This window comes from Panthera uncia, chromosome A2, assembly GCF_023721935.1.
Source record: "Panthera uncia isolate 11264 chromosome A2, Puncia_PCG_1.0, whole genome shotgun sequence".
Lineage (NCBI taxonomy): Eukaryota > Metazoa > Chordata > Mammalia > Carnivora > Felidae > Panthera > Panthera uncia.
In genome coordinates, this window is record NC_064816.1 from 14,366,560 (window position 1) to 14,390,341 (window position 23,782).

General features: G+C 49.8%; 1 protein-coding gene across 1 annotated transcript in view; it reads left to right on the forward strand.

Annotated features, from left to right (window-relative positions):
• Positions 1 to 23,782, forward strand: part of LARS2 (leucyl-tRNA synthetase 2, mitochondrial) — a 168,846-nt gene that overhangs the window by 124,816 nt on the left and 20,248 nt on the right. The window contains exons 15-18 of the mRNA XM_049642506.1: positions 13,146 to 13,246; positions 15,963 to 16,145; positions 17,559 to 17,728; positions 20,060 to 20,137. Coding sequence (XP_049498463.1) covers positions 13,146 to 13,246; positions 15,963 to 16,145; positions 17,559 to 17,728; positions 20,060 to 20,137 — 532 coding nt within the window. The remainder of the gene's footprint in view (positions 1 to 13,145; positions 13,247 to 15,962; positions 16,146 to 17,558; positions 17,729 to 20,059; positions 20,138 to 23,782) is intronic.

A 23,782-nucleotide genomic window follows, 5' to 3' on the forward strand; every position in this document is an offset into this window, starting at 1 on the left:
TTGTGTCTCCCCCTCTCTCCGCCCCTCCCCTGCTCATGCTCTGTCTCTCTCTCAAAAAGAAATAAACACGAAAAAAAAATTTTTTAATCAAAAAATAAAGAAAGAAGAGAAAGGAAAGAAATGTCTGTACAGACTCTAAGGGAAAAAAAAGACCAACTTATTTAAAATCTGTTAATAGAACTTTGTGCGTCACCGCAAACCTTCTGTAGAGCTTGGCGATCGCCTTGTACAAATATCTGACCTACATCATATATCTTCTATCTTGCTAGTCAAGAGCATGGCTATATATAGATGTATGTGTGTGTGTGTATTTGAATGTATAAAGGATATTTGACTTAAGCATATCTGTTTGTAGAGTGCCTGGGTGGGTCAGTCCGTTGAGTGTCCAACTTCGGTTCAGGTCGTGATCTCATGGTTCGTGGGTTCGAGCCCCGCATTGGGCTCTGGGCTGACAGCTCGGAGCCTGCAGCCTGCTTCATATTCTGTGTGTGTCTCTCTCTGTGCCCCTCCCCTGCTCATGCTCTGTCTCTCTCTCTCAAAAACAAGTAAACATGAAAAATAAATAAATATCTCTAGTAACGCAGACTACAGTCTAGTTTCTGCAAAATGAAGCATTATGAAAGCCCCCTCCCTTCACCCCCCTCAGACCTGCTCCCTCTCTCTGTGCACACACACACAGATTAAGAGTCTATGGTACACTGGGGCGCCTGGATGGCGCAGTCGGTTAAGCGTCCGACTTCAGCCAGGTCACGATCTCGCGGTCCGTGAGTTCGAGCCCCGCGTCAGGCTCTGGGCTGATGGCTCGGAGCCTGGAGCCTGTTTCCAATTCTGTGTCTCCCTCTCTCTCTGCCCCTCCCCCGTTCATGCTCTGTCTCTCTCTGTCCCAAAAATAAATTAAAAAAAAAAAAAAAAAAGAAAAAAAAAAAAGAGTCTATGGTACAGAAAACACATTTAGTTTATACATCAAATTAAATGCTGAAAATAATTTTCTTCTCATTAGTCCCAGAGCCCTTCATGTGTCAAAATAAACTGATTGCATCAGAAGGACAGTGAATACATTAACAGCATTAAGCCTCAGTCGGAATGTTTGTGCCTTGAGACTTTTCCCATTCTGCCTTGAATTTCTTCTCTGTGGAAACTTCTTTACCTCATCAGATAAAACTTACCCGTGAGGATGGGAATTGTGTCCTGTTGCTGTGACAGTATCGTGGAGACTGTACATTCTCAGTGGATATTTGTTTAAACTGAGTTTAAGCCCTTGATATAAACAGATAAAAGTTTATGCTTTTTGGGGCTCCTGGCTGGCTCACTCGGTCGAGCGTGTGACTCTTGATCTCTGTCTGGGTCGTGAGTTCAAGCCCCGTGTTGGGCGTGGAGCCTACTTAAAAGAAAAAAATGAAACGAAAGAAGTGTATGTTTCCACAAGGAAGTGTCCTCCTTGGGCTAGAGAGAAAATACACCATGAGAAACGTTTCCTTCTGATGCAGGTCTAGAAACAAAGACCGTAAATGATTTCTGGCCCCAAGGCCCATTTGTGCTTCTGAAGTTATTTGCAGGAGCAGTGAACAAACCAATAAATGAGTCAATGGCTAACTATTTTAAAATATAAGACAAGGCCTGGCTATTTTTATGACTCCTGTACAGTGGTTTTAGAACTATATTCGAGGAGAAAAAATGTTTGCGGCGTTCGGATATAATTGTCAAGTCCCGTTTGGGGTAGGACTTGGTGTCTGTTGAAATGAATTTCTAACCCGCAGAGCCTCCAGACCCCTGGAACTTGCTTTTCCACCAGGCTTAAGGGACAGCTGTCTGGTGTACTTCGAAATATACCTGTGCAGTATTTTGTGTGCGTTTTTAAAAGTTCTTTACGAGATAGTAAGATTCTATTCCGTGCCCTCCCCCCCCCCCCAAAAAAAGAGACATTTATTTTAAGTACTCAAAATCTGACCTTGAAGAAGTTGCAGGAATTCCCCTTATCTCCGTGTCTCAACACAGTTGTTAGGGTCACACTCCTGTGAAATCACATCGGGGCCAGGACGGCCTCTGAGCGTGGCCTTTTCATCAGGGGTGTCTCCACAAACCAGTCAGCTGTAGACGAAATGAGAGTCACCCGCCTTCTGTGGTAAAATTCAGGATTCTCCAGTCAGAATGTTTGAAGACCTTCAAACAACTTTTTCAAGCTGGCCTAGGAGGAAAAACTGAGACCTGTCAACCACGTGTGTATTTATGTCTCTTTATTTATTAGCTGTTTTTGCTGACATGTATCTAAATCAGAACTTTATTTTTTCGTTCTTTCTTTTTTTAAAAATGTACTTATTGTTTATTTACATCCAAGTGAGTTAGCAGATAGTGCAACACTGATTTCAGGAGGAGATTCCTTAGTGCCCCTTCCCCATTCAGCCCATCCCCCCTCCCACACCCCCTCCAGGAACACTCTGTTTGTTCTCCATATTTAAGAGTCTCTTCTGTTTTGACCCCTCCCTGTTTTTATATTCTTTTTGCTTCCCTCCCCTTATAGTCATCTGTTTAGTATCTTAAATTCCTCATATGAGTGAAGTCATATGATATTTGTCTTTCTCTAATTTCGCTTAGCATAATACCCTCCAGTTCCATCCATGTAGTTGCAAATGGCAAGATTTCATTCTTTTTGATTGCCGAGTAATACTCCATTGTATATGTATCCCACATCTTCTTTATCCATTCATCCATCGATGGACATGTGGGCTCTTTCCATACTTTGGCTACTGTTGATGGTGCTGCCATAACCATGGGGGTGCATGTGTCCCTTTGAAACAGCACACCTGTATCCCGTGGATAAATGCCTAGTAGTGCCATTGCTGGGTCGTAGGGAAGTTCTATTTTTAATTTTTTGATGAACCTCCATACTGTTTTCCAGAGTAGGTGCACCAGTTTGCATTCCCACCAGCAGTGCAAAAGAGACCCTCTTTCTCCGCATCCTCGCCAACATCTGTTGTTGCCTGAGTTGTTAATATTAGCTATTCTGACACGTGTGAGGTGGTATCTCACTGTGGTTTTGATTTGAATTTCCCTGATGATGGGTGTTGTGGAGCATTTTTTCATGTGTCAGTTGGATATCTGGATGTCTTCTTTGGAGAAGTGCCTATTCATACCTTTTGCCCATTTCTTCACTGGATTATTTGTTTTTTTGCGTGTTGGGTTTGATAAGTTCTTTATAGATTTTGGATGCTAACCCTTTATCTGTCATCTGCAAATATCTTCTCCCATTCCATCAGTTGGCTTTTAGTTTTGCTGATTGTTTCCTTTGCTGTGCAGAAGCTTTTTATCTTGATGAGGTCCCAATAGTTCATGTTTGCTTTTGTTTCCCTTGCCTCTGGAGACGTTTTGAGTAAGAAGTTGCTGCGGCCAAGGTCAAAGAGGTTTTTGCCTGCTTTCTCCTCGAGGATTTTAATGGCTTCCTGTCTTACATTGAGGTCTTTCATCCATTTTGAGTTTATTTTTGTGTCTGGTGTCAGAAAGTGGTCCAGGTTCATTGTTCTGCATGTCGCTGTCCAGTTTTCCCAGCACCACTTGCTGAAGAGACTGTCTTTATTCCATTGGCTATTCTTTCCTGCTTTGTCAGAGATGAGTTGGCCATACGTTTGTGGGTCCATTTCTGGGTTCTCTATTCTGTTCCATTGATCTGAGTGTCTGTTTCTGTGCCGGTACCAAATACTGTCTTGATTACAGCTTTGTGATACGTCTTGAAGTCCAGAATTGTGATGCCTCCAGCTTTGGTTTTCTTTTTCAGGATTGCTTTGGCTATTTGGGGCCTTTTCTGGTTCCATACACATTGTAGGATTGTTTGTTCTAGCTCTGTGAAGAATGCTGGTGTTTTTTTGATAGGGATTGCTACGTCTATTTCTGTATTACTCTTGGTTAGCGTTTGGTTAGCCCTGTCCTCCCGGGAGGGATTTGAGGCTACTGCCACTCCCTGTTGTTTTCATTTCTCAACCCCCTGGCCACCATCTAAGATAGTTATCTCTAGGAGCACCTGGCTGGCTCCATCAGTGGAGCATGTGACTCTTGATCTTAGGGTCGCAAGTTTGAGCCCCATGGTGGGTGTAAAGATTACTTTAAAAGTACTCAGGGGCCTCACGTGCGAGGAATTCTGTCGACTCTAAGCACTGGATTCACTCTGTAATTCTGGCTAAGTTTCATCAACTTACCACAAAGTCTTATGTAGTTCTAATATTCTTTCCTGCTTTCTAAGTGAGTCCTGGCCCTCTTTCACACTTGCACATTTAGGTCTGTACTCTGAGGTTTTCATGGATCTCTTTACCCTCCACCAGAAGCTGGCCTCCGGGCTGGGTGTGCCCCCACATGGGACAGCACGTGTGCTGTTGTGCATCAGAAATACCAGGTTACTGGGGCGCCTGGGTGGCTCAGTGGGTTAAATGGCTGACTTCGGCTCAGGTCATGATCTCACAGCTCAGGAGTTCGAGCCCCGCGTCAGGCTCTGTGCTGACAGCTTGGAGCCTGGAGCCTGCTTCAGATTCTGTGTCTCCCTCTCTCCCTGCCCCTCCTCCACTCATGCTCTGTCTCTCTCTGTCTCAAAAATAAATAAACATTAAAAAAAGAAAGAAAGAAATACCAGGTTACTGATCAAGCCAGAATCAATGTCCCTGGGAGATTTGCCAAAGAGGATACGCAAATGATGAAGAGGCCTACTCTAAAATGCTTCCCTCGCTGGTAGTCAAAGAAATACAGTGAAACAGAAGTGAGGCACCATTTTCCGTATAGCAGAGAGGCTGGGATGAACAGCGTCCCCTGTGCTGCGGGAAGGCCGTTTGGAACAACCTTTACGAAAAGCAGTTTGATGACATACGGCGAGAGCCTTGGAAACATTCACACTTTTGGACACACTAATTGCACTTCTGGAAACCTAGCCCAAGGGAATAATCAGAAATGCAAACTTAGGCACCCAACTGTACGTGTGTTATTTCAAGTAGCTACACTTTTAGATATGCCCTGTCGCCCCCACATTCTGAGAAAGAGTGAAGAAAGTCTAGCCCCTGTACAACTCTTTAAAATTATATTACGTGGAATGTTTACTAACACGGAGAAATGCATCTGAAGTACCTAGAACTGAAAAAAAAAAGCACGATACAGAATCATAGATGCAATTTGGCTATATCTCTGTATTTAAATGTACACACACATGTATACACATATGCAGAGCGAGAGAAAAGACTAGAAAAAAACTATGCCAACATGTTAACACTAGTTTCTCTGGAAGGTGAACTTATTGGTGATTTTCTTACTTTTTAAGGCACTCCTGCTTTTTTTCCAGGGTTTTTACAGTGATTGTATAACCTTATAATAGGAAAAAAGAATAATAAAAAAAAAAAAGCAGTCATTTACAGCCTAGATTCAGAAGCAGGGAAGTACCCTGGAGGAGGTTCCTCGGGAGGAAGTACTCAGGGGAGGGCTTTGGCTGTGGCTGGACGTCCCCGGGACGGAAGCCGCAGGGGCGTGCTGCAGAGAGGGACGTACCCAGCTCATCCCTGAACTGCAGTAAGGAAGCCTGTCTCTCCCTCTGTAAGGGACAGTGGTGAGGGACGGCGGTAGGCCCAGGAACCCTGTTTTTGTTGCTCTTAACTGCACCTCTGGGGAGACACCACATTCCCCGAAGTGACATTCTCCCTGTGGTTTGTTGTCAACCAAGAACAGTGGCCTGCTGATCACTGAGAACGCCACGGGCTCCAGTCCCCCAAGCTTTTATGTGTCTCTCTGATCACACCAGAAATGAGCCTTGGGGGAAAAGGAAGGGAAGAGAAACTTACCTTGGGTCTCACCATATCAGTAAGGGCTCCTTCCATGCTGCTAGCTGGTTGCTAAGAAATAGAAATGGTAGTATTTTTTTAATGTTTGTTTTTGAGAGAGAGAGACAGAGAGTACAGGCAGGGGAGGGGCAGAGCTACAGAGGATCTGAAGCAGACTCCATGCTGATAGCAGAGGGCCGGATGCGGGGGGAGATCATGTGTGACCTGAGCCCAAATCAGACGCTTAACGGACCAAGCCACCCAGGCGCCCCTAGAAATGGTAGTATTTTAAGAATGAGCTATTGCTTAATGCTCCGACCCTGGCTAATTATGTGATTCTGACGGCCCTCAGCACAGGGCAAGGAAGAGGAAGTTTGCAAAATCAGTCTGAAAAGTTGTTAGAGATTGTTTTCAGAAATCCAGGGCTTTCTGTTTTCTTCTTTCCAGATCTATACAGGGTCCGGCTGACCAGGTCAGGGAGTGGGCAGCGGGCTGTCCAGGGCCTCCTGAGTAGGTGAAATGTCATCGGCAGTGGCTAGTTGGGGCTCTGACGAATCCTGGGATTCTGTTAGCTGCATCCCAGTTAGTACATTCCTTTGTATACAGTGATTTTTGATTTTTTTATATAAGGGCACTTAAAATAGCCTATCAATCCATGTTCTGGAATTCCTTATTTATCCTAATAATTACTGACCTTCCCCACCCTGCCCTTCCACCTGCCCCCCCCTTCCCACCTTGGTGGCACAAAGGTGGCTTTCCATGACCAGCCGTCAAGGAAGTACCAAAGAGAATATCACTCCCCATCATTCTGCTCGCACATACCTGTGCTGCAGCAAATGCGGGGTGGTATTTTTTTTTTAATTCTTTTTTTTACTATATTATTTATTTAGAGAGAGAGAGAGAGAATGCAAGCAGGGGAGAGGGGGCAGAGTGGGAGACAGAGAATCTTAAGCAGGCTCCACGCTTAGCACGGAGCCTGACATGGGGCTCAATCCACGACCCTGGGGTCATGATCTGAGCCAAAATCAAGAGTCGGATGCTCAACCGACTGAGCCACCCAGGCGCCCCTCTAGGGGTGGTATTAAAGGCGCAGCAGGAAAGCGGGGCCAGAGCAAAGAGCGCAGCGTTGCCTCCATGGCAGTGAAACCAGCCGGCAGGCAGCGACCCTGCGTAACGCCCACCTTTGATCCTTCTACGACAAAGGGGTTTCGGGGTGGTTTCAGATCTTTCGCTTCCTTATAAAGCCCTCGGCTGTACACGGTCACTGTGATGCATGAGTAGCTCAGTTGCTTCTGCAAGTTTGTCCCCGGTGCCATTTGTCGAGTGAATGAATGAGCACGTAGGGAATACGTTACACTGGCTGTGAATCTTAGTAATGAGCTCGGCGATGGTGTGAACGCTGCTCCCGCGGGACCGGGTTCCGAGCTCAGCGGGGCCCTTGACGTCCTTGTCCCTCGTTCCCATGCACCTCGCGCCTCCATATCACACTAGTGCGTCCTCCTTATGGCGTTGATGGTTATTTCTGAGCATGTCTTGGCCCACCGTTTTACTGTAAGCCTTCTAACCGCAGAGTGCTCTGTACCCGTTTGTGGCTCAAATACACGTTGAATGAATACACAAGTGTGGTTCCTCATTCTGAGCTACACCGGCTTCAGCCATGAGAATGAGAACCGGATTCCCAAGGTCCTGTGGATCATTCCCTGGAGCCCTGAAGGGTGGGGGATGGGGGGACCACTGGGGAATGAGCAGGGAAGTGCCCCTTCCACCGTGAAATCCAGTGTAAACTTAGCTCTTGGGCTCTTGGGACCCTACCCCCGCCCCCCGACTCGTCCCCTTGCTCCCACCCACCTTCCTGCGAGCTTAAGTGCATGGAGTCTGAAACCGCTCACTGCGCCTCTCCCTGCAGAAAAGTCACGGCCCCACCTGGGAGACATAATGTCCCGTGCCTGCCCTTTATCGGCCTTTCTCCCTCCACCTCGTGTCCCTCTCCACGTTGTCCCCGCCTCTGCTACTGGCAGCTTTATTTCTCCTCTCGTGGAAACGGCGTTCATTTAGCTCAAACCAGTGAACGATATCAAGCACCTGCCATGAACTCAGCACCGGAAGGAGGCTCGGGGGAGGAGGGCAGAGGAGCAGCCTCCTTGAATACATAATAAAATTTGGTATCTGCCAGGCCCAGCTGCCGGGACCACACCGGACACACCGCCAACGGCCAGCTCTGGGGACAGCCTCCAATGTGTACAGGCCCCTGGGATCCCTTGCCCTCACCTGGAAAGGGTTAGAAGTGGTTTTGAAACAGGCAGAACTAATCGATGGTGTCAGCGGCCAGGCTGGTGGTGACCAGCGGTGACCGGCAGTGGGGAGGTGGGGCCTTTGGGAGGTTGGTCACGCTCTGTGGCCATCACAGGTGTGCTTATGTTGTGAAGATTCATCAGGTTTTACTCCCAGGATCCGTGTACTTTTCGATATGTGTGCGGCACTTTATTTCGAAGTTTACTTAAAAAAACAAGAAGAAGAAGAATTGGAACCCATGGGACCCCGAAGAGCCTCTGGAAAGTAGGGCCACGTGCTGGCAGGTGCAGTGCCGTCCGTTCCCAGAAGGTGGCAGCATCGAGCCACCTGATAACCTGCAGAGGCCAGAACAGGATTCCTGGGTTCTCACCACCCCCCCCCCCCCCCACCCCGCCCCGGCCCCCTCTGGAGGCTAAAAGCTCTGTGGATTGTCACCATACTGCTCAGCTTTGTCTTTGGGATCCAGATTATTCCCTCCCTCCTTCCACCCTGATTTTTAATTTCCCCTAAGAGCTACCAAAGCCGTTGCACTCAGAGTGGGAAAGGAAAGGAAAAATCTCAAAAACTCGTGCAGACAGTAACAGAAATTCATCCCACTGGCACCAGGCACCGAGGAGAGAAAGCAACGGTCTGTTTGTTTTTGTTTTGTTTCTCTTTCCTGTGAGGCTGCAGCATGAAAAACTAATCTGAGGAAGATTCCAGCCTGAGAGGTGACCCGGTGCACCCTGAGTGCAGGCGCAGATCAGCCCCGTGGACCCCACCGATGCTCCGCGAAGCTTGGCGGGGGCAGCCCTTCCTTGGGGAATACTGGCTCCGTGTGCCTGGTGCTTTCGAGTGTGTTTGTGTCCAGTCTGTTTCTTGACCTGCCCAATAAAAAGTGGCCATATGACTTGATTTTGTTTTAAAACTGTTGCCGTAGAGCGAATGGGATGGGGTTAAAATCCTGGAATCGGATGGAAGGCAAAGGTGGCTTCCAGAGCCAGCAACAGCAGCCACCGGCGTCTTCCACCTGTGTCCCACCGTCCTTTTGTCTGCATGTGCATATTTATGAGTTCATTCACCCGTCCACGTTTTCACCACGTCTCCTTTTTGTTGTTGTTGTTGTTGTTTTGAGCTTGCCTGTTGGGCACAGCACTCGGTGCCGGGGACAGAGGGAAGACCAAGGGAGTAAAAGTCCTTACCGTGATGGGCGTAGGGCCGGATGTGTGTGGACTGGTCTTTACGTTGTAATCACGGCACAGCCCGGACACGCTTCTCACGTGGTGTGTCCCAGACGCCGCGGGATACAAACGAGGGCCTGGGGACGTGTGCAGGGGACAGAAGCGGCCACCCAGAAAACGGAATGCCTGAGTTCAGAGGTGCAGGGCGAGTCCCGGCTTCCCCGGGGAACGCAGGCTGAGACAGCATTCCTGCCAGGGGGCACCTGATCCTGGGGAGCGTGACCCGTTCTGGGGACAGCCAAGTGTGCGCGTGACCTCTGCGAGGAACAAGCAAGTGGGTTTAAAGTGTCAGAGACACCAGGCAGGTAAACAGGGCTGATGGCAGAGGAAACCCCGCGCTCAGTCTGTGGGGTGCGGTTCTCTGAGCTTCCTGAGGAGAATGCAGACGGGGGTCCTTGGGCATCAGAACCCCAGCCTGCTCTGGATAAAGCCTGCGTCGCCCGAGGACACAGGTCCCTGTGGCGTTTGTGCAGGTGTTCCGGGAAGCCGCAGACACGACTGCTCTCCCTTCAAGGCGCTTAGTTATTCAAATGCAGTGTAAGATCCAAGGGCATTTGATTGTTAAATAATTTGTCCTGTTTTTCTGTACAAAAGACTCCTATTTCCTAGGAGTCTTGATGGGACGTGAACCGTGGCACCAAAGGATGCCATTCTGCCAACGTGACTTTGCCGGTGGAATGTCATGAGCGTGGTGGGAGGAAGGCAGCCTTCTGAGTCGAATGGGTCTATTATTAAGATGGGTTTTAGAGGCTGGACGATGATACGATGACTTCTGTGCACACGTGGGGTTTGTTCCAAATTAACATGGGAGCGTGCCGGATGGCCCCTGTGACGCTCAATAATAACACTGAATAATTTGCACAATTGTGTAACATTCGACTTGAAGGTTATGCATAGTGGGTCTTTTCCACCGTGGAAAATACCTCAGGGAGCCTGGGCGGCTCGGTTGGTTGAGCGTCCAGCTGTTGATTCCGGGTCCGATGTCACCATGGTGCAATCGAGGCCCGTATTGGGCAAAAAAAAAAGGGTAAGAAAATCCCTCACCACCACCCCCAACCTCGCGTGTGCTCCTGAGATTTTAAAATATGAAGGCTGAGAATCCCTTTTTCCGAACTGGCCCTCATCTCTTTTCCGGTCGGTCTATCCCGTGCTACCCCCTGAATCCCCTGGCACGTTTCCCCTAAACCGCACCTGTCCGCACAGCCGTTGGACAAGGGCCACACAGATACAAACCAGGGGCCCGCCCGCCCAGCAGCCTTACTCAGTCAGTATCACGGGTCACCGAAATCCCACGGTCTTGTGTGAGAAACAAGGGTCCTGTTAACTTGACCAAGCCAGCTCCTACCTACGACGCCAGAACAACACTTGCAGTCTGCTGGGCCTCTGAGGTCGTGTGGTTTTTTTGAACTTCTCAATAACAGCCGCCTCGCGTCAGTGACCTTGAAGCACCCACGGGTTTGTCTGTTGAAAGGTGCATCGTGCGGCTGGTGATGCTTGGGAAGAACGTGGCTCCCGCCAAACGTGCCTACCTCTCAACAGATACGGAACGCGCACGCGTTACCAGCACATGTCTCCTCAAATCATTCTTGGAGTTTGGAATGGCTCTTGCTCTCGTGCTTTACAATGGAATCAGGTGGCTTCTTCAGAATAAACCGTTTCAAATCGGAAATCACGTCATTTCCCCGTCATTTCAGTGTAAGGGTCAGCCTGTCCTTGTCCCCTTCCGAGAAAAAGTTTATATTGCAGTATTCATCCAGTAAAAGTGACTGAAACCATTTTTTTAGAAAACAGGCACTATAAACAAATTATAACCCATGGGCACCGCAGACTACTAGAGAGCCGTTTAAAACCGAGATAGGTCTGGGGGCGCCTGCGTGGCTCAGTCGGTTGAGTCCCTGACTTCGGCTCAAGTCATGATCTCACGGTTTGGGAGTTCGAGCCCTGCATTGGGCTTGCTGCTGTTATCACAGAGCCTGCTTCGGATCCTCTGTCCCTCTCTCTCTCTCTGCCCCTCCCCTGCTCGCTCACATGCGCCTCCTTCTCTCTCTCTGTCTCTCAAAAATAAACATTAAAAAAACTGAGCCTCTTTCCATAATTTGACTACTGATGAAAGCTCTGCTATAAACATTGGGGTACGTGTGCCCTAATGAATCCGCACTCCTGCATCCTTTGAATAAATTCCTAGTAGTGCTACTGCTGGGTCGTAGCAGGTTCTATTTTTAATTTGTTGAGGAACCTCCAGACTGTTTTCCAGGGCGTTGATGGGGGTGGGGGGCGGTGAGATAGGTGATGGGCATCGAAGAGGGCACTTGTTGGGATGAGCGCTGGGTATTGTATGTAAGCGATGAATCATGGGAATCTACCCCCCAAAACCTAGAGCACGCTGTATATACACTGTATGTTAGCCAACTTGACAATAAATTATATAAATAATAATAATAATAATAAAACAAAAAGTGAAAACAATTACAAAAGGAAAAAAACTGAGATAGGTCTATATGGACTGTTGTGGAAAATCCATTCATATAGTTAAATGGAATACCAGAGTCATATATGTAAATTATGATCTATTTAAATCTGCCAAAATTATACAAAACTATATATATGTATATACACATAGGCATTCAGAGAAGTTTCCAGACGTTTCCAGGTGTATTTACCATGCTATTAATAACAACCACCTCCTCAGAGGGGGGTAGGCCTAAAAAGAGGAGGTTCATGTTTGAATTTGAACAGAAAGTCTATATGCGTGGTTAATCTGTAGGAGTCAGTGTTGTTTTTTTTTTTTAAGAATGTAAGCGGTCACTGTGTACAAGCTTGATGGAAAAGCAGCCTGCTTGAGCAGAGCCCCGACTTAAACCTCCCTGTGTCCCCTCGAGCCCCTCCCGACGCTGGACTCGGCCTGTAGCTGACATTAGTGTGGTTCTTTAAAATTTCCAAGTATTGGGGTACCTGGGTGGCTCAGTCAGTTACGTGTCGGTCTTCGGCTCAGGTCATGATCTCACGGTTCGTGAGTTCGAGCTCCGTATCAGGCCCCTCTGCTCTCAGCACGGAGCCTGCTTTGGATCTTCTGTTCTCATCTCTCTGCCCCTCCCCTGCTTGCGTACTCTCTCTGTCTCTCTCAGAATAAATAAATAAACTTAAAAAAAAAAAAAAAAAAGCCGGGGGAGGGGGTGGGACCCCTGGGTGGCTCAGTCGGTTGAGCGTCTGACTTCAGCTCAGGTCATGATCTCACAGCTCATGAGTTCGAGCCTCGTGTCGGGTTGTGTGCTGACAGCTCAGAGCCTTTTGGACTCTGTCTTCCTCTCTCTCTGCCCCTCCCCTGCTTGTGCTCTCTCTTTTTCTTTCTCTCTCTCAAATACAAATACACATTAAAAAAATTTTTTTAAAAAGAACTGCAGCAAATTTAAAAATAAAATAAAATTCACAAGTATTTTCATGCAATCATTTACTGTAATCTTACCAACAAGGCTTTGACAGATTTTTAGTGTTTCCACTTTTCAGATAAGCAAACTGATGTTAAGAACAAGTAAGGGACTTGCCTTGGCTCATAGAATTCATTGAGGAGGAAAGAGATTCAAATCCAGGCCTTCCGAATCTGAAGCCTAGTGTTCTTTCCACTTCGACAAGTAGAAAGTAGCTAACACCTGCCGATCTGACTTAATGTTCTCAGTCACTTCTTTATAAGGAGCTGTTTGCTCCAGTTGGATTTACAAGTGGCATTGGCCAGACTACCTGCTTTTATGAAGAGCAGTTGTCTCTGTCCATCAGCCGGAAAGGCTTCTATTGCTGTCTTCTGGATGCTTCAAATCCCTACCAATCGATTTCTTTTCCCTTTATCTTTTCTCAGAGAGCCTTTTCATAAGCTGCTGGCCCAAGGCCTTATCAAGGGGCAGACATTCCGCCTGCCGTCTGGACAATATCTACAGAGAGAGGAAGTAGATCTCACAGGTGAGAATGGCCCATCGGTCCCTTCTAGGTACTCGGGGAGAACGAGGCCAGACCTGAGAGCCATTGACAAAAGCAGGTGCTCGCCCGGGCCTCGGTGGGGTGGGAAATCCTGGAGAGGGCCCCGTGGGTCTCAGGTCTCCAGGCCTGCTGTGCCTGGTGGCCAGTGCCCTCTGAAGGCTGGGGCTGGGATGGCCACCTGCTCCTCAGCCCCAGCCCCATCCGCTGTCCGTTCGCTTCTGGAAGGGTTTTCATTTGTACACAACAGAGTCAACCCGGGCATCACCTCGTGCCCTTGCTTGTGTTTGACAGCCCGTCTCAGGGACAGAGTCCCCAGGTCCAAGAGACACTCTTCCAAGCCTGGGACACTCCCAGCGTTTCTCTCTAGGTGGTCTCTAGGCACGTGTCGGAACCCCGGAGCAGCCCCACCCAGCACTTCCCTGTGGAGCACCTCTCCCCGATCGCTGGACCTCCCTCTTCTTTCAGTGCTCCCGAGGCTTTCTGCTGCCGTCTGTGTTTTCACTCTTCCTCAGGGGTAGTTCCTCTTGCCAGATCTTTAGGTGGCACGGTGAGGATGTCGTGTGCACCCAGCATACCCTTGAAATCAATGACATGTTAGAAAATGGGGGGGTGGGGGGAGACAGAGAGGCAACTGTGAGAAAACCCCAGAACTCTGGCCATTACGTTTAGAAAACCCAGTGCACAATGGATGAGATCATGTAAACCCAACAACCCCCTAATGGTAGGCAGCCTTCCAAACCAAACACTAGAGAGAAGGTTTAGGTGGAAGCCATCAACGGAATTACCTAATTATGCAGTAATTTATCAGGGTTTGGAATGGTCCGTGGGACGGAAAAAAAGCTTGAAAAGAAACTGACAATATTTCTCCAACAGGGACCAGAGGAGAAAGAAGCCAAATCCAGGGGGCATATAAATTTCAGTTGTTAGTGAAGTGCTCTCTGTGTTATGGGCAGGGCTGCCGTTGTACGGCTGTGCAGTTGGTGCACTGCTCAAAGGCACCCAGCCAAGGGGGTGAGCAGGGCCCGAGATCCAGCCTCTTGCCAAACCATATACCTCAGGGCCACATTTGCCAAGAGAGGGCACCTTTTTCTAACTTCTCAACTGTTGTGCCCGGATAGATGCCTCTTTCGTAAGTTGCACAGTAGTGCTGGAAAGAGTAGCTAAGCCCGGAGGAGGCGTGCAGGGTAAACGGAAACAGTGGTTCCCTGAGCCTCACTGCAGCCTGGATACAGCAACTTCAGTCTCCCTCTGCTCTGATGTCATGGGGCCAGGCAGTGTTGTGAGCCCCTTTTCCCTTCCCACGTGGACTTGCCCCCTCGAAAAAACACTTGGGTCAACGAGGCCAGCCTTCCCTCTCCTTAATGGACGTGCTTCTGCGGAGTTAGCTTTTGGGTACACACATCGGCCCCTTGGGACTTTGGTTGCGGTCAGAGCTGGGAGTGCTTGTCTAGAAGGAACAGAAACACGCCCAAAGGCAGGTGGACACAGGACATAGGGATATCACCTGAAGCCAGCTGTAGGGGCTCCAGCCGGGCCTCGCCGCGTGCAGGCAGTCCCCAGGCGCCACCCAGATGCCGGGCCTAGAACTTTCTCTTCTCCCCTTCCCCGCCCCTATTTGCTCTTCCTCCTCCTCTCTGTTCTTCTGCCCTGTTCTCCCTCCTCCTCCAGGCTGGGCTTCTGTTCCCCCTGACTTCAGGTTACAAGGTGACCTCGGGGACCCATGATGCCACGTCCTGCCCCATCTCCTTAGGACTTTATGGTTCCAGCGCCCAACAACATTGAAACGGGAGCTTCTGTCTCTTAGTTGCGGTTCCTGGGAGAGCCCTTAGCCTTCCCAGATGTCCTTCCTTGTCCCAGCCCCCGGGGCTCGGCCACACGCTCACCTCATCCAAACCTAGCCATGTAAGGCCTTGTCTGGCCCAGTGGTGTGTGGGTGGGGAGGAGACACTCCAGGACAGCAGGCCGTGGCGGGCGGGCACCACAGGGCACACCGCATTCAACAAGAGCCCGGTGAGGTGAGCCCGCGGGTCCCGATGGTGCGAGAGCATGTTTTCGGTGACTGACGTGACCTCTCGGGGCGCTTTGCTGCTCTTGAGACCCTGACCGGTCAGCTGCCGACTTCCAGGGGAGACCCCGAATCCCTGAAGGAGACGGCAGAACGTGTGGGCCTCTGTTACCCTGTTTTTACTTTGCCTTCTGCATGTAACTAGTTTACTTTGAGAAAGCGGGACGTTGCTTGGTCTTGCTCTGTGGTTGCGAAGAAGCTGGTGCGGGCCGCCCTGACTGTGCCACGTGCTGCCGAAGGGAAGGGCTCGTGGGGCGCGGCGGGCCTTGCCTTGCCTTGCCTTGCCTTGCCTTGCCTTGCCTTGCCTTCCCTTGCCTTGCCTTTCCTTTCCTTCCCTTTCCTTGCCTTGCCTTCCCTTGCCTTCCCTTGCCTTCCCTTGCCTTCCCTTGCCTTCCCTTGCCTTCCCTTGCCTTCCCTTGCCTTCCCTTGCCTTCCCTTGCCTTCCCTTCCCGTCCTGTAGAAAAACATTTTCTACGATGTGTCACAGAGGGAGAGAAAGAGGAGAAAGAGGCGTGTCGAGTGAATGAGTGGGATTCTTCAAGTGGACGCTTTTAATGGCTCTTAGTGGACGTGCTGTTGCGGAACCCGTTCCGAGCCGCACGTGCCGTCCCCGTGTGTGATTTTGGTGTCCAGGGTCTGTTCCTGTTCACGCAAACACGAAGGAGACGGTGGAGGTGACGTGGGAGAAGATGAGCAAGTCCAAACACAACGGGGTGGACCCCCAGGAGGTCGTAGGGCGTTACGGCATCGACACCATCCGGCTGTACATCCTCTTCGCCGCCCCTCCCGAGAAGGATATCTTGTGGGATGTGAAGGGTAAGTCCCCTCCCCCTTCCCGGCCCGCCTCCTCACCCTCGGTCGCCCAAGGAGTTTCGAGGAAGGAAACGTCTTGGCCGAAGACAGCAGCGAGGGTTCTAGGAATCCGCCCCGTAAAGCGAGGAGCGGTCTGTCCGGCATCCTGTACCTCAGACCAGCGTCCTCAGACCAGCGTCCCTGGAGGTGACGGGCCTCACAGTCACTGGAGGAGGCTCGCAGCAAGTGCGGCTTCCCCAGTCCTCGCCCCTGACCCGCTGACGGTGTCGGGGCGGCGGGGGGGGGGGGGGGGGGTGCCCAGGAACCCGCCTCCGCCAAGTCTGTGACGTTCTGACTCAGGTTCCGCCAGGACCCCTCCTGAGAACACTTCCTGGGAGCCACGCTGGCTTCCAGGCAACCCCGAGGCCCTCTGTGGCCCACGGGGGCCAGTCCCCTCTCGATCCGCCCTGAAAGGTTTGTTCTGGCGGATGAGTCCAGAAAACCCTGCCCGGGGCCTGCTCCTGGGGTTACCTGGGACTTCCTCCACCGCCCACAGCCGCCGCCCCGTCCCCCTTAGGGGAGATTTGTCTCTCCAGAGCTGTTTAGATCTGAAAGGGCATGAGGTAGAATCTTCTAGGGTATCTGGCTATCCCAGAATAAACGGTCCAGTGGTCACTCAGTTTTCTTCCTGTGGTCTGCCCCACGCGCTCTGGAAAGAAGTCAGAGGTGCTGGATCACTGTCTTTTTAAAATACATAGATATTTTTTGGGGGGGGGGGAGAGAGAGAGAACAAGAGAACGAGTGGGGGAGGGGCAGAGAGAGAGGGAGACACAGAATCCAAAGCAGGCTCCAGCCTCAGGGCCGTCAGCACAGAGCCCGATGCGGGACTCAAACCCATGAGCCTCGAGATCGTGACCTGAGCCGAAGTCAGACGCTTAACCGACTGAGCCACCCAGGCGCCCCCGTCACCGCCTTGCTCGGCGAGCCGTTTCCAGTGATACGTGTGGTCTGGAGCAGTAGTCACGGGTGCCGGTCCCGGAACTGGGTGCGTTGGAATCACCGGGGACCTACAAAGTGCAGGTGCCGAGGCTTAGGTTCTGTGGGGACACCTTTGTGACCGCAGGCCTTCTGAAGCGGGGCAGCCTGGCCCAGGTTTCTGAGCTTGTCGTGGGCCGGGGGCCGTCGGTGGCCACTCTGAGGGGCCCTGCCGTCCGGTGCTCTGAACGCCTGGGGCCCTGGGATGTGGCGGAGTCGGTGCCGGTCTGAGTTCCCGGACTCCGCCAGCCAGGGTGGCCCCTGCAACCTGCCCTCGGGTCACTCCGTCGGGGCGCCGCGAAGTGTGTGTTCAACGCACAAGTGCGTCTCTGGGCTGGGGCACAACTAGATCGGTCACTCGTGCGTGTGTCTTTCCCGTTCTCGCTTCCCGGCTCGAAACAGCCGACGCCCTCCCCGGGGTGCTAAGATGGCAACAGCGTCTGTGGGCCTTGGTGACCCGCTTCATCGAGGCCAGGGCGTCTGGGACACTTCCCCGGCCCCAAGTGCTGAGTAACGAGGAGAGAGCCGAGGGCAGGAAGCTCTGGGAGCACAAGAACTCCGTCATCTCTGAGGTGAGGAACTTTCCGGGGATGCTGGTTCATTCTGGGCAGGAGCGCTGATGATGCACTACACGCGAGGCGAACGGAAACACAGGTTCAAGGTTGAAAGGGGCCTGAAGAGACCGCTCTTCGGCCTCCTCACTCCACAGATGGAGGCAGAGCTGAGGCCCAGAGACCAGGCTCCTCCAGGCTAGACGCCCGGCAGAGGGGGGACTTGGGCGCCCAGGCACTTTGTCACACGGCGTCTGTGGGAGCTCTTGTGGCTTCACTTTTGCACACACGCGATTTGTTCGTGTTACCTTCTTAGAGAATAATATTTTATTGTCCAAGCCACCGTTATTTTATTTTTCCTTTTCTAAAGATTTTATTTGTAAGAAATCTCCACACCCAGTGTGGGGCTTGAACTCCCGACCCCGGGATCAAGAGCTGCGTGCTTTACTGACCGAGCCAGCCAGGCGCCCCTGAATTCATTTTTTTTTTTTTTTTTATTTATTTTTGAGACAGAGAGAGACAGAGCATGAACGGGGGAGGGGCAGAGAGAGAGGGAGACACAGAATCGGAAACAGGCTCCAGGCTCCGAGCCGTCGGCCCAGAGCCCGACGCGGGGCTCGAACTCACGGGCCGTGAGATCGTGACCTGGCTGAAGTCGGACGCTTAACCGACTGCGCCACCCAGGCGCCCCTGAATTCATTTTAAAAGATGCTTCACTGATAACAAATCCCTGTAAATGTTTAGCTAGGAGTTTGCTACCACACCGTGGCATTTGCCTTTTTAAGAACTTTGTGGAAAGATGTCACATGTCTTTGAAAGAAGGCATTTAGGAGATCCAAAGGCATTTTTTAGTGGGTATGAGACACCCCAAATACTCCTTAGGCTGAAGTTTTTCTTTTCTTTTCTTTTCTTTTCTTTTCTTTTCTTTTCTTTTCTTTTCTTCTCTTCTCTTCTCTTTCCTTTTCTTTCCTTTTTTCTTTTCCTTTCCTTTGTTTTCTTTTCTTTCCTTTTTTCTTTTCTTTTCCTTTCCTTTCCTTTCTTTTCTTTCCTTTTTTCTTTTCTTTTTCTTTTCTTTTCTCTTCTCTTCTCCCCTTCCTTCCTTCTTTCCTTCCTTCCCTCCTTCCCTCCTTCCTTCCTTCCCTTCCTCCCTCCCTCTCTCCCTCCCTCCCTCCCTTCCTTCTTCCCTCCTTCCCCCCTTTCCTTCCTTTCTCCCTCCTTCCCTTCCCTTCCCTTCCTCCCTTCTTTCCTTTCCTTTCCTTTCCTTTCCTTCCTTTCCTCCCTCTCTCCCTTCCTCCCTTTCCTTCCTTCCTTCCTTCCTTCCTTCCTTCCTTCCTTTCTTTCCCTTCCTCCCTCCCTCTTCTTTTCTTTCTTTCTTTCTTTCTTTCTTTCTTTCTTTCTTTCATTCTCTCTCTCTCTCTCTCTCTCTCTGTCTCTCTCTCCCTTTCTTTTCTCTCTTTATCTCTTTCTTTCTCCCTTTCTAGAATTGCTGATTTGAACTTATAAAGTCAGCCAAGGTCACTTTTCCGGACTCTGGTAACTGATGACATTGAAGGCACAGGGTTTTCATGAGGCTCTGGGCCCAGCATGGTCTCATTCGGTGACACTTCTTCAACTTTTTTCCCGTCCCCTCTTCTCTAGTGCAGAGAAACAGAGCTCATGGAATTGAATTCCATGATGTGAGTGGTGCCTGAATGATTGTTTTCATACCACATATTTCCTCTCTGGATCTGGCACATTCTTCGGTTCTGTCAGATCATAGAACCGGGTCACTTAAACAAGTTGGAAACTCTTAACATCCTTAGATGTGTTGTTTTTCTATATTCTTGGCCATGGTCAAAATTGAAAAACGCACAAACAGGAAGAAGCTGACAAGTCCTATTAGTGTTTTTATGTTGAGTCCACATTTGAAAATGCAAAACTCACCTTCTCCTGTCTCCTAATAACCTTTATTGTGAATGAAAGTCACGGAGCCACAGAGGAGCAACATCCTTCACCCCATCTCCGGTCCACTGTTGTTTTGAGGCCTCCTCATCAGCGGGTCCTGCCTCCTGCTCGTCTCATTAGCAGCGTTTAAAGTCCCCACTGCGAGGACCAGCACGGCCCAGATGTGGGGGAGCGGGGTGCTGAGTAGTGGAAACGGCATTGACCCCGATTTAAAAAATCTTTGTGCCGATGAAACATTATCGTGATTATTCGAGACAGTGAATCCATTTGTAAATACCTTTGCAAGCTTCATGCAGGTCTCATTTTTGGGATCATCCATTTGTTTTGTCGTTGTCGTGTTGTGCTGGTTTTTGGTGGAAAGCTTAAAGAGATGTTGAAGAAAGTGTATAATTCAACTTTTACTAATAGGTGACCGCCCATTTCACAGAGGACTTCTCACTGAACTCGGCAATCTCTCAGCTGATGGGATTCAGCAATGCCCTCCTGGTAAGTGGCCCTCTTGTCCTCATCTGCTGATAGCACAGGAGGGCAGGTGGCTTCCCGCCACATGCTGAGGTGGCCTGCAGGGTGCTGGGTTGCGGACAGAGAGCAGCACCGTGGTATCATCCCCTCGGTGTGGCTCTCTTATCTTAAAGAAGCATTTTTTTTTCCCATAGTCACAACCTAGTTTTAGAGCTGGAAGGTTCTTTTTTTTTTTTTTTTTAAATTTTTTTTTTTTTAACGTTTATTTATTTTTGAGATGGAGAGAGACAGAGCATGAACAGGGGAGGGGCAGAGAGAGAGGGAGACACAGAATCCGAAACAGGCTCCAGGCTCTGGGCTGTCAGCACAGAGCCCGACGTGGGGCTCGAACTCACGGACCGTGAGATCATGACCTGAGCCAAAGTCGGACGCTCAACCGACCAAGCCACCCAGGCGCCCCTAGAGCTGGAAGGTTCTTAAAGATGGGCCCAAAATAACTTTAAAAAAAGGGAGGGGGACACCTGGGTGGCCCAGTCGGTTAAGCGCTGACTTCGGCTCACGTCATGATCTCACGGTTTGTGGGTTCAAACCCTCCTGCATCAGGCTCAGGTTGTGGGTTCAAACCCCCTGCAGAGCCAGCTTGGGATCCTCTCTCTTCCTTTCCCTCTCTGCCCCTTCCCCCACTTGCGTGCTCTCTCTCTCTCCCTCTCTCTCTCTCTCTCAAAATAAATAAACTTAAAAAAAAAAATCCTCCCCCCCACCGCCCCCCCCCCCCCCCCCCCCCCCCCCCCCACCATGGTTTGCCTATGAGGACTTGACGCCCAGGGAGGTTAGATGACGTGTCTGGTCGTTTAGTGACAAATCCATGACTGCATAAAACTTACCATTTTTACTGTGTTAAAACATGCCACGTTCAAAGGTAGATAAAAACTGGGGAAAACATTTTATAACAAAAATATCAGACATAAGGCTTAAGATTCTCAATATATAAAGAGCCCTTCACATACGAATATGAAATACCTAACCTAAAAGCAGTCAAAGGAGGTGAAAGGAGGTAATTCACAGAAGGTAAGATAGAAATAACCCGTAAACTTGGCAGAAGAAAGTATTTGCCTCACTAATTATCGTGAAATGCAAATTAAAAACGCGGTGCTATTTTTTTTTTTTTTTTTTTTTTTTTTGCCTATCAAATTTGCGGAGACTTTTTAACATAAAGTCTGTGCTATTACAAAGGCAGTGAGACGGTGTCACACATCAGCAGTGGCCATGGTTGATGTAACTTCTCCAGGAAGCGCTTTGACTTTGAGGTCAGTAGTCCTGCAGTTGTTTATGTCCTTTGATTCAGGGGTGCCCACTGGCCAGTGACTCGCAGTCACGGAGACATAGAACCCCAGCTGTCCTCAGAAGGGAAAATCGGGAAATGACTCCGGTCGTATCAATGAGAAGGAAATACACCACTGCCATCCACACTGTGCTTTCCAGGAATACTTAGTTTCAGAAACTGTTCGCGATATGACAGCAAGGAAGAACACACGATACAAAAGTGTCTATGTGATAAAAACTCCAGTCAAGCCAAAGGGTATATGGGCAGATGTGGAAAGTCCCATATTTTTGCATTTTTGGAGACCGGGATAAAATACATCAGTTTTCTTCTAGGTTGGACAACGCATGAGTGATTTCGCGTTTCCAAAATTTTCTTTGCCGAGAGTGTGTGATTTTTTTAATTGGGAAAAAATGGCAAATATTATAGAAAAAAGAAATTAAAAATGAAATGTCTACTCGCTGACAGTTCCATCTACAGCCCTTCTGGTTGACTCTCTCTGTACCCTCACCCATGGAATTAGATTCCAATCTCTTAGGCTGTTTTGCAAAGATCATAGAGGCTTTTTTTTTTTTTTTTTTTAATGTATAGGGGCGCCTGGGTGGCTCATTCGGTTGAGCATCCAACTCTCGATTTCAGCTCAGGTCATGATCTCGCGGTTTGTGGGATCGAGCACCGCATCGGGCTCTGTGCTGACAGCATGGAGCCTGCTTAGGATTCTCTCTCTCCCTCTCTGCCCCTCCCCGGCACAAGCCTCCTCCCCCCCCCATATAAATATATAAACATTTTTTTTTTTTTTAATTTTTTTTTTTTCAACGTTTTTTATTTTATTTTTTGGGACAGAGAGAGACAGAGCATGAACGGGGGAGGGACAGAGAGAGAGGGAGACACAGAATCGGAAACAGGCTCCAGGCTCCGAGCCATCAGCCCAGAGCCCGACGCGGGGCTCGAACTCACGGACCGTGAGATCGTGACCTGGCTGAAGTCGGACGCTCAACCGACTGCGCCACCCAGGCGCCCCTATAAACATTTTTTTAAATGTACAGTATTTTGTGGGGGGCTTCTGGGTAGTTCAGTCAGTTAAGCATCCAACTTAGGCTCAGGTCATAATCTCTTGTCTCGTGGGTTCAGGCCCCACATCGGGCTCTGTGCTGACAGCTCAGAGCCTGGGGCCTGTTTCGGATTCTGTGTCTCCCGCTCTCTCTGCCCCTCCCCCATTTGTGCTCTCTCTCTCTCAAAAATAAACTTAAAAATTTTTTTTAAATGTATAGTATTTTTGACCTCTCTCTACCTAGCAAAATATATATCATGGGGGCTTCCTCCTTTTAATTTTAGCAAACATCGTAAAATTAAACCAAAATTGTTTTTGTCACAATTGTTTTGTGAACGTAGACTGGAGTGCCACCATCTCGCCAGGCTGGTTTTTATCGGGACTCGCCCAGCGTGCCTCGACAACCGCCAGCCTCTGGGAAACTCAGTGATGTCCTTCCCACAGCCACATCGGGATGGCCCCTCTCCTTCCCCGCCGTCCTTGGACCACACTCGCCAGTTCACACCCTGCTTTGCTCACCGCCGTCCCTCCCCTGCACCCTGTGACACCCTTAATTCCTCTGTCACTTGTCTCCCCGGTTGATAGTAAACCCTTGAGGGCAGAGACTGTACCTTTCTGGACGTTTTATCCCCAAAGTCCAGCATAGGGTAGGTACCCCGTAAATTAGATGGGCGCGTGGCTGGGTCACCTGGCTAGCTGCACTGCAGGAAGAAACTGGGTGTTTACAGTAACTGGCAAAGCTGTTTAATAGAAGGAGGACCCCTGAGACCCCCGAGGGGGCAGAGGGACCCCTGTGCTAGACATTTGCACGTTGCGAAACCCGTGAGCAAGTCTGTGTGCGTGTCTCACGGGCTCCGAAGCACCTGGGAAACCCAGCAGAGCAGCTAGGCGTTGAACTCTGATTTCAGACAAAGCTGGATGCTCGTGGGAGCTGCGTTGCTTGGTTAACCACCTACCTGGGGGCAGGTTACTCTCCCCCCGTGACCCTTAGCTGCTTCATCCGCCAGGTGGGGGGAAGAACACTGCCCCCCAGCGGTAGCTGTAGGAATCAGATGAGTCAGCCTCAGACTGAGGGCGTAGTACGTGCTCAGTTAAGAGTGGTGTCTTTGCTGTTGCTGCTGCTGCCCTCCTTGTCATACTAGGGTTAGATGGGAGACATTCTTCGTCCAGAGCAAACGGATGGCCAGGAGGGTTGCTGCTTGCCTGCCTGTGTCTCTGGACTTCAGATACATGGATGGCCTTCCTTCCCCAGGCTTATTCTGTGTGCCTCGGTGTTCTCACATTGTTCTTTTCTCTT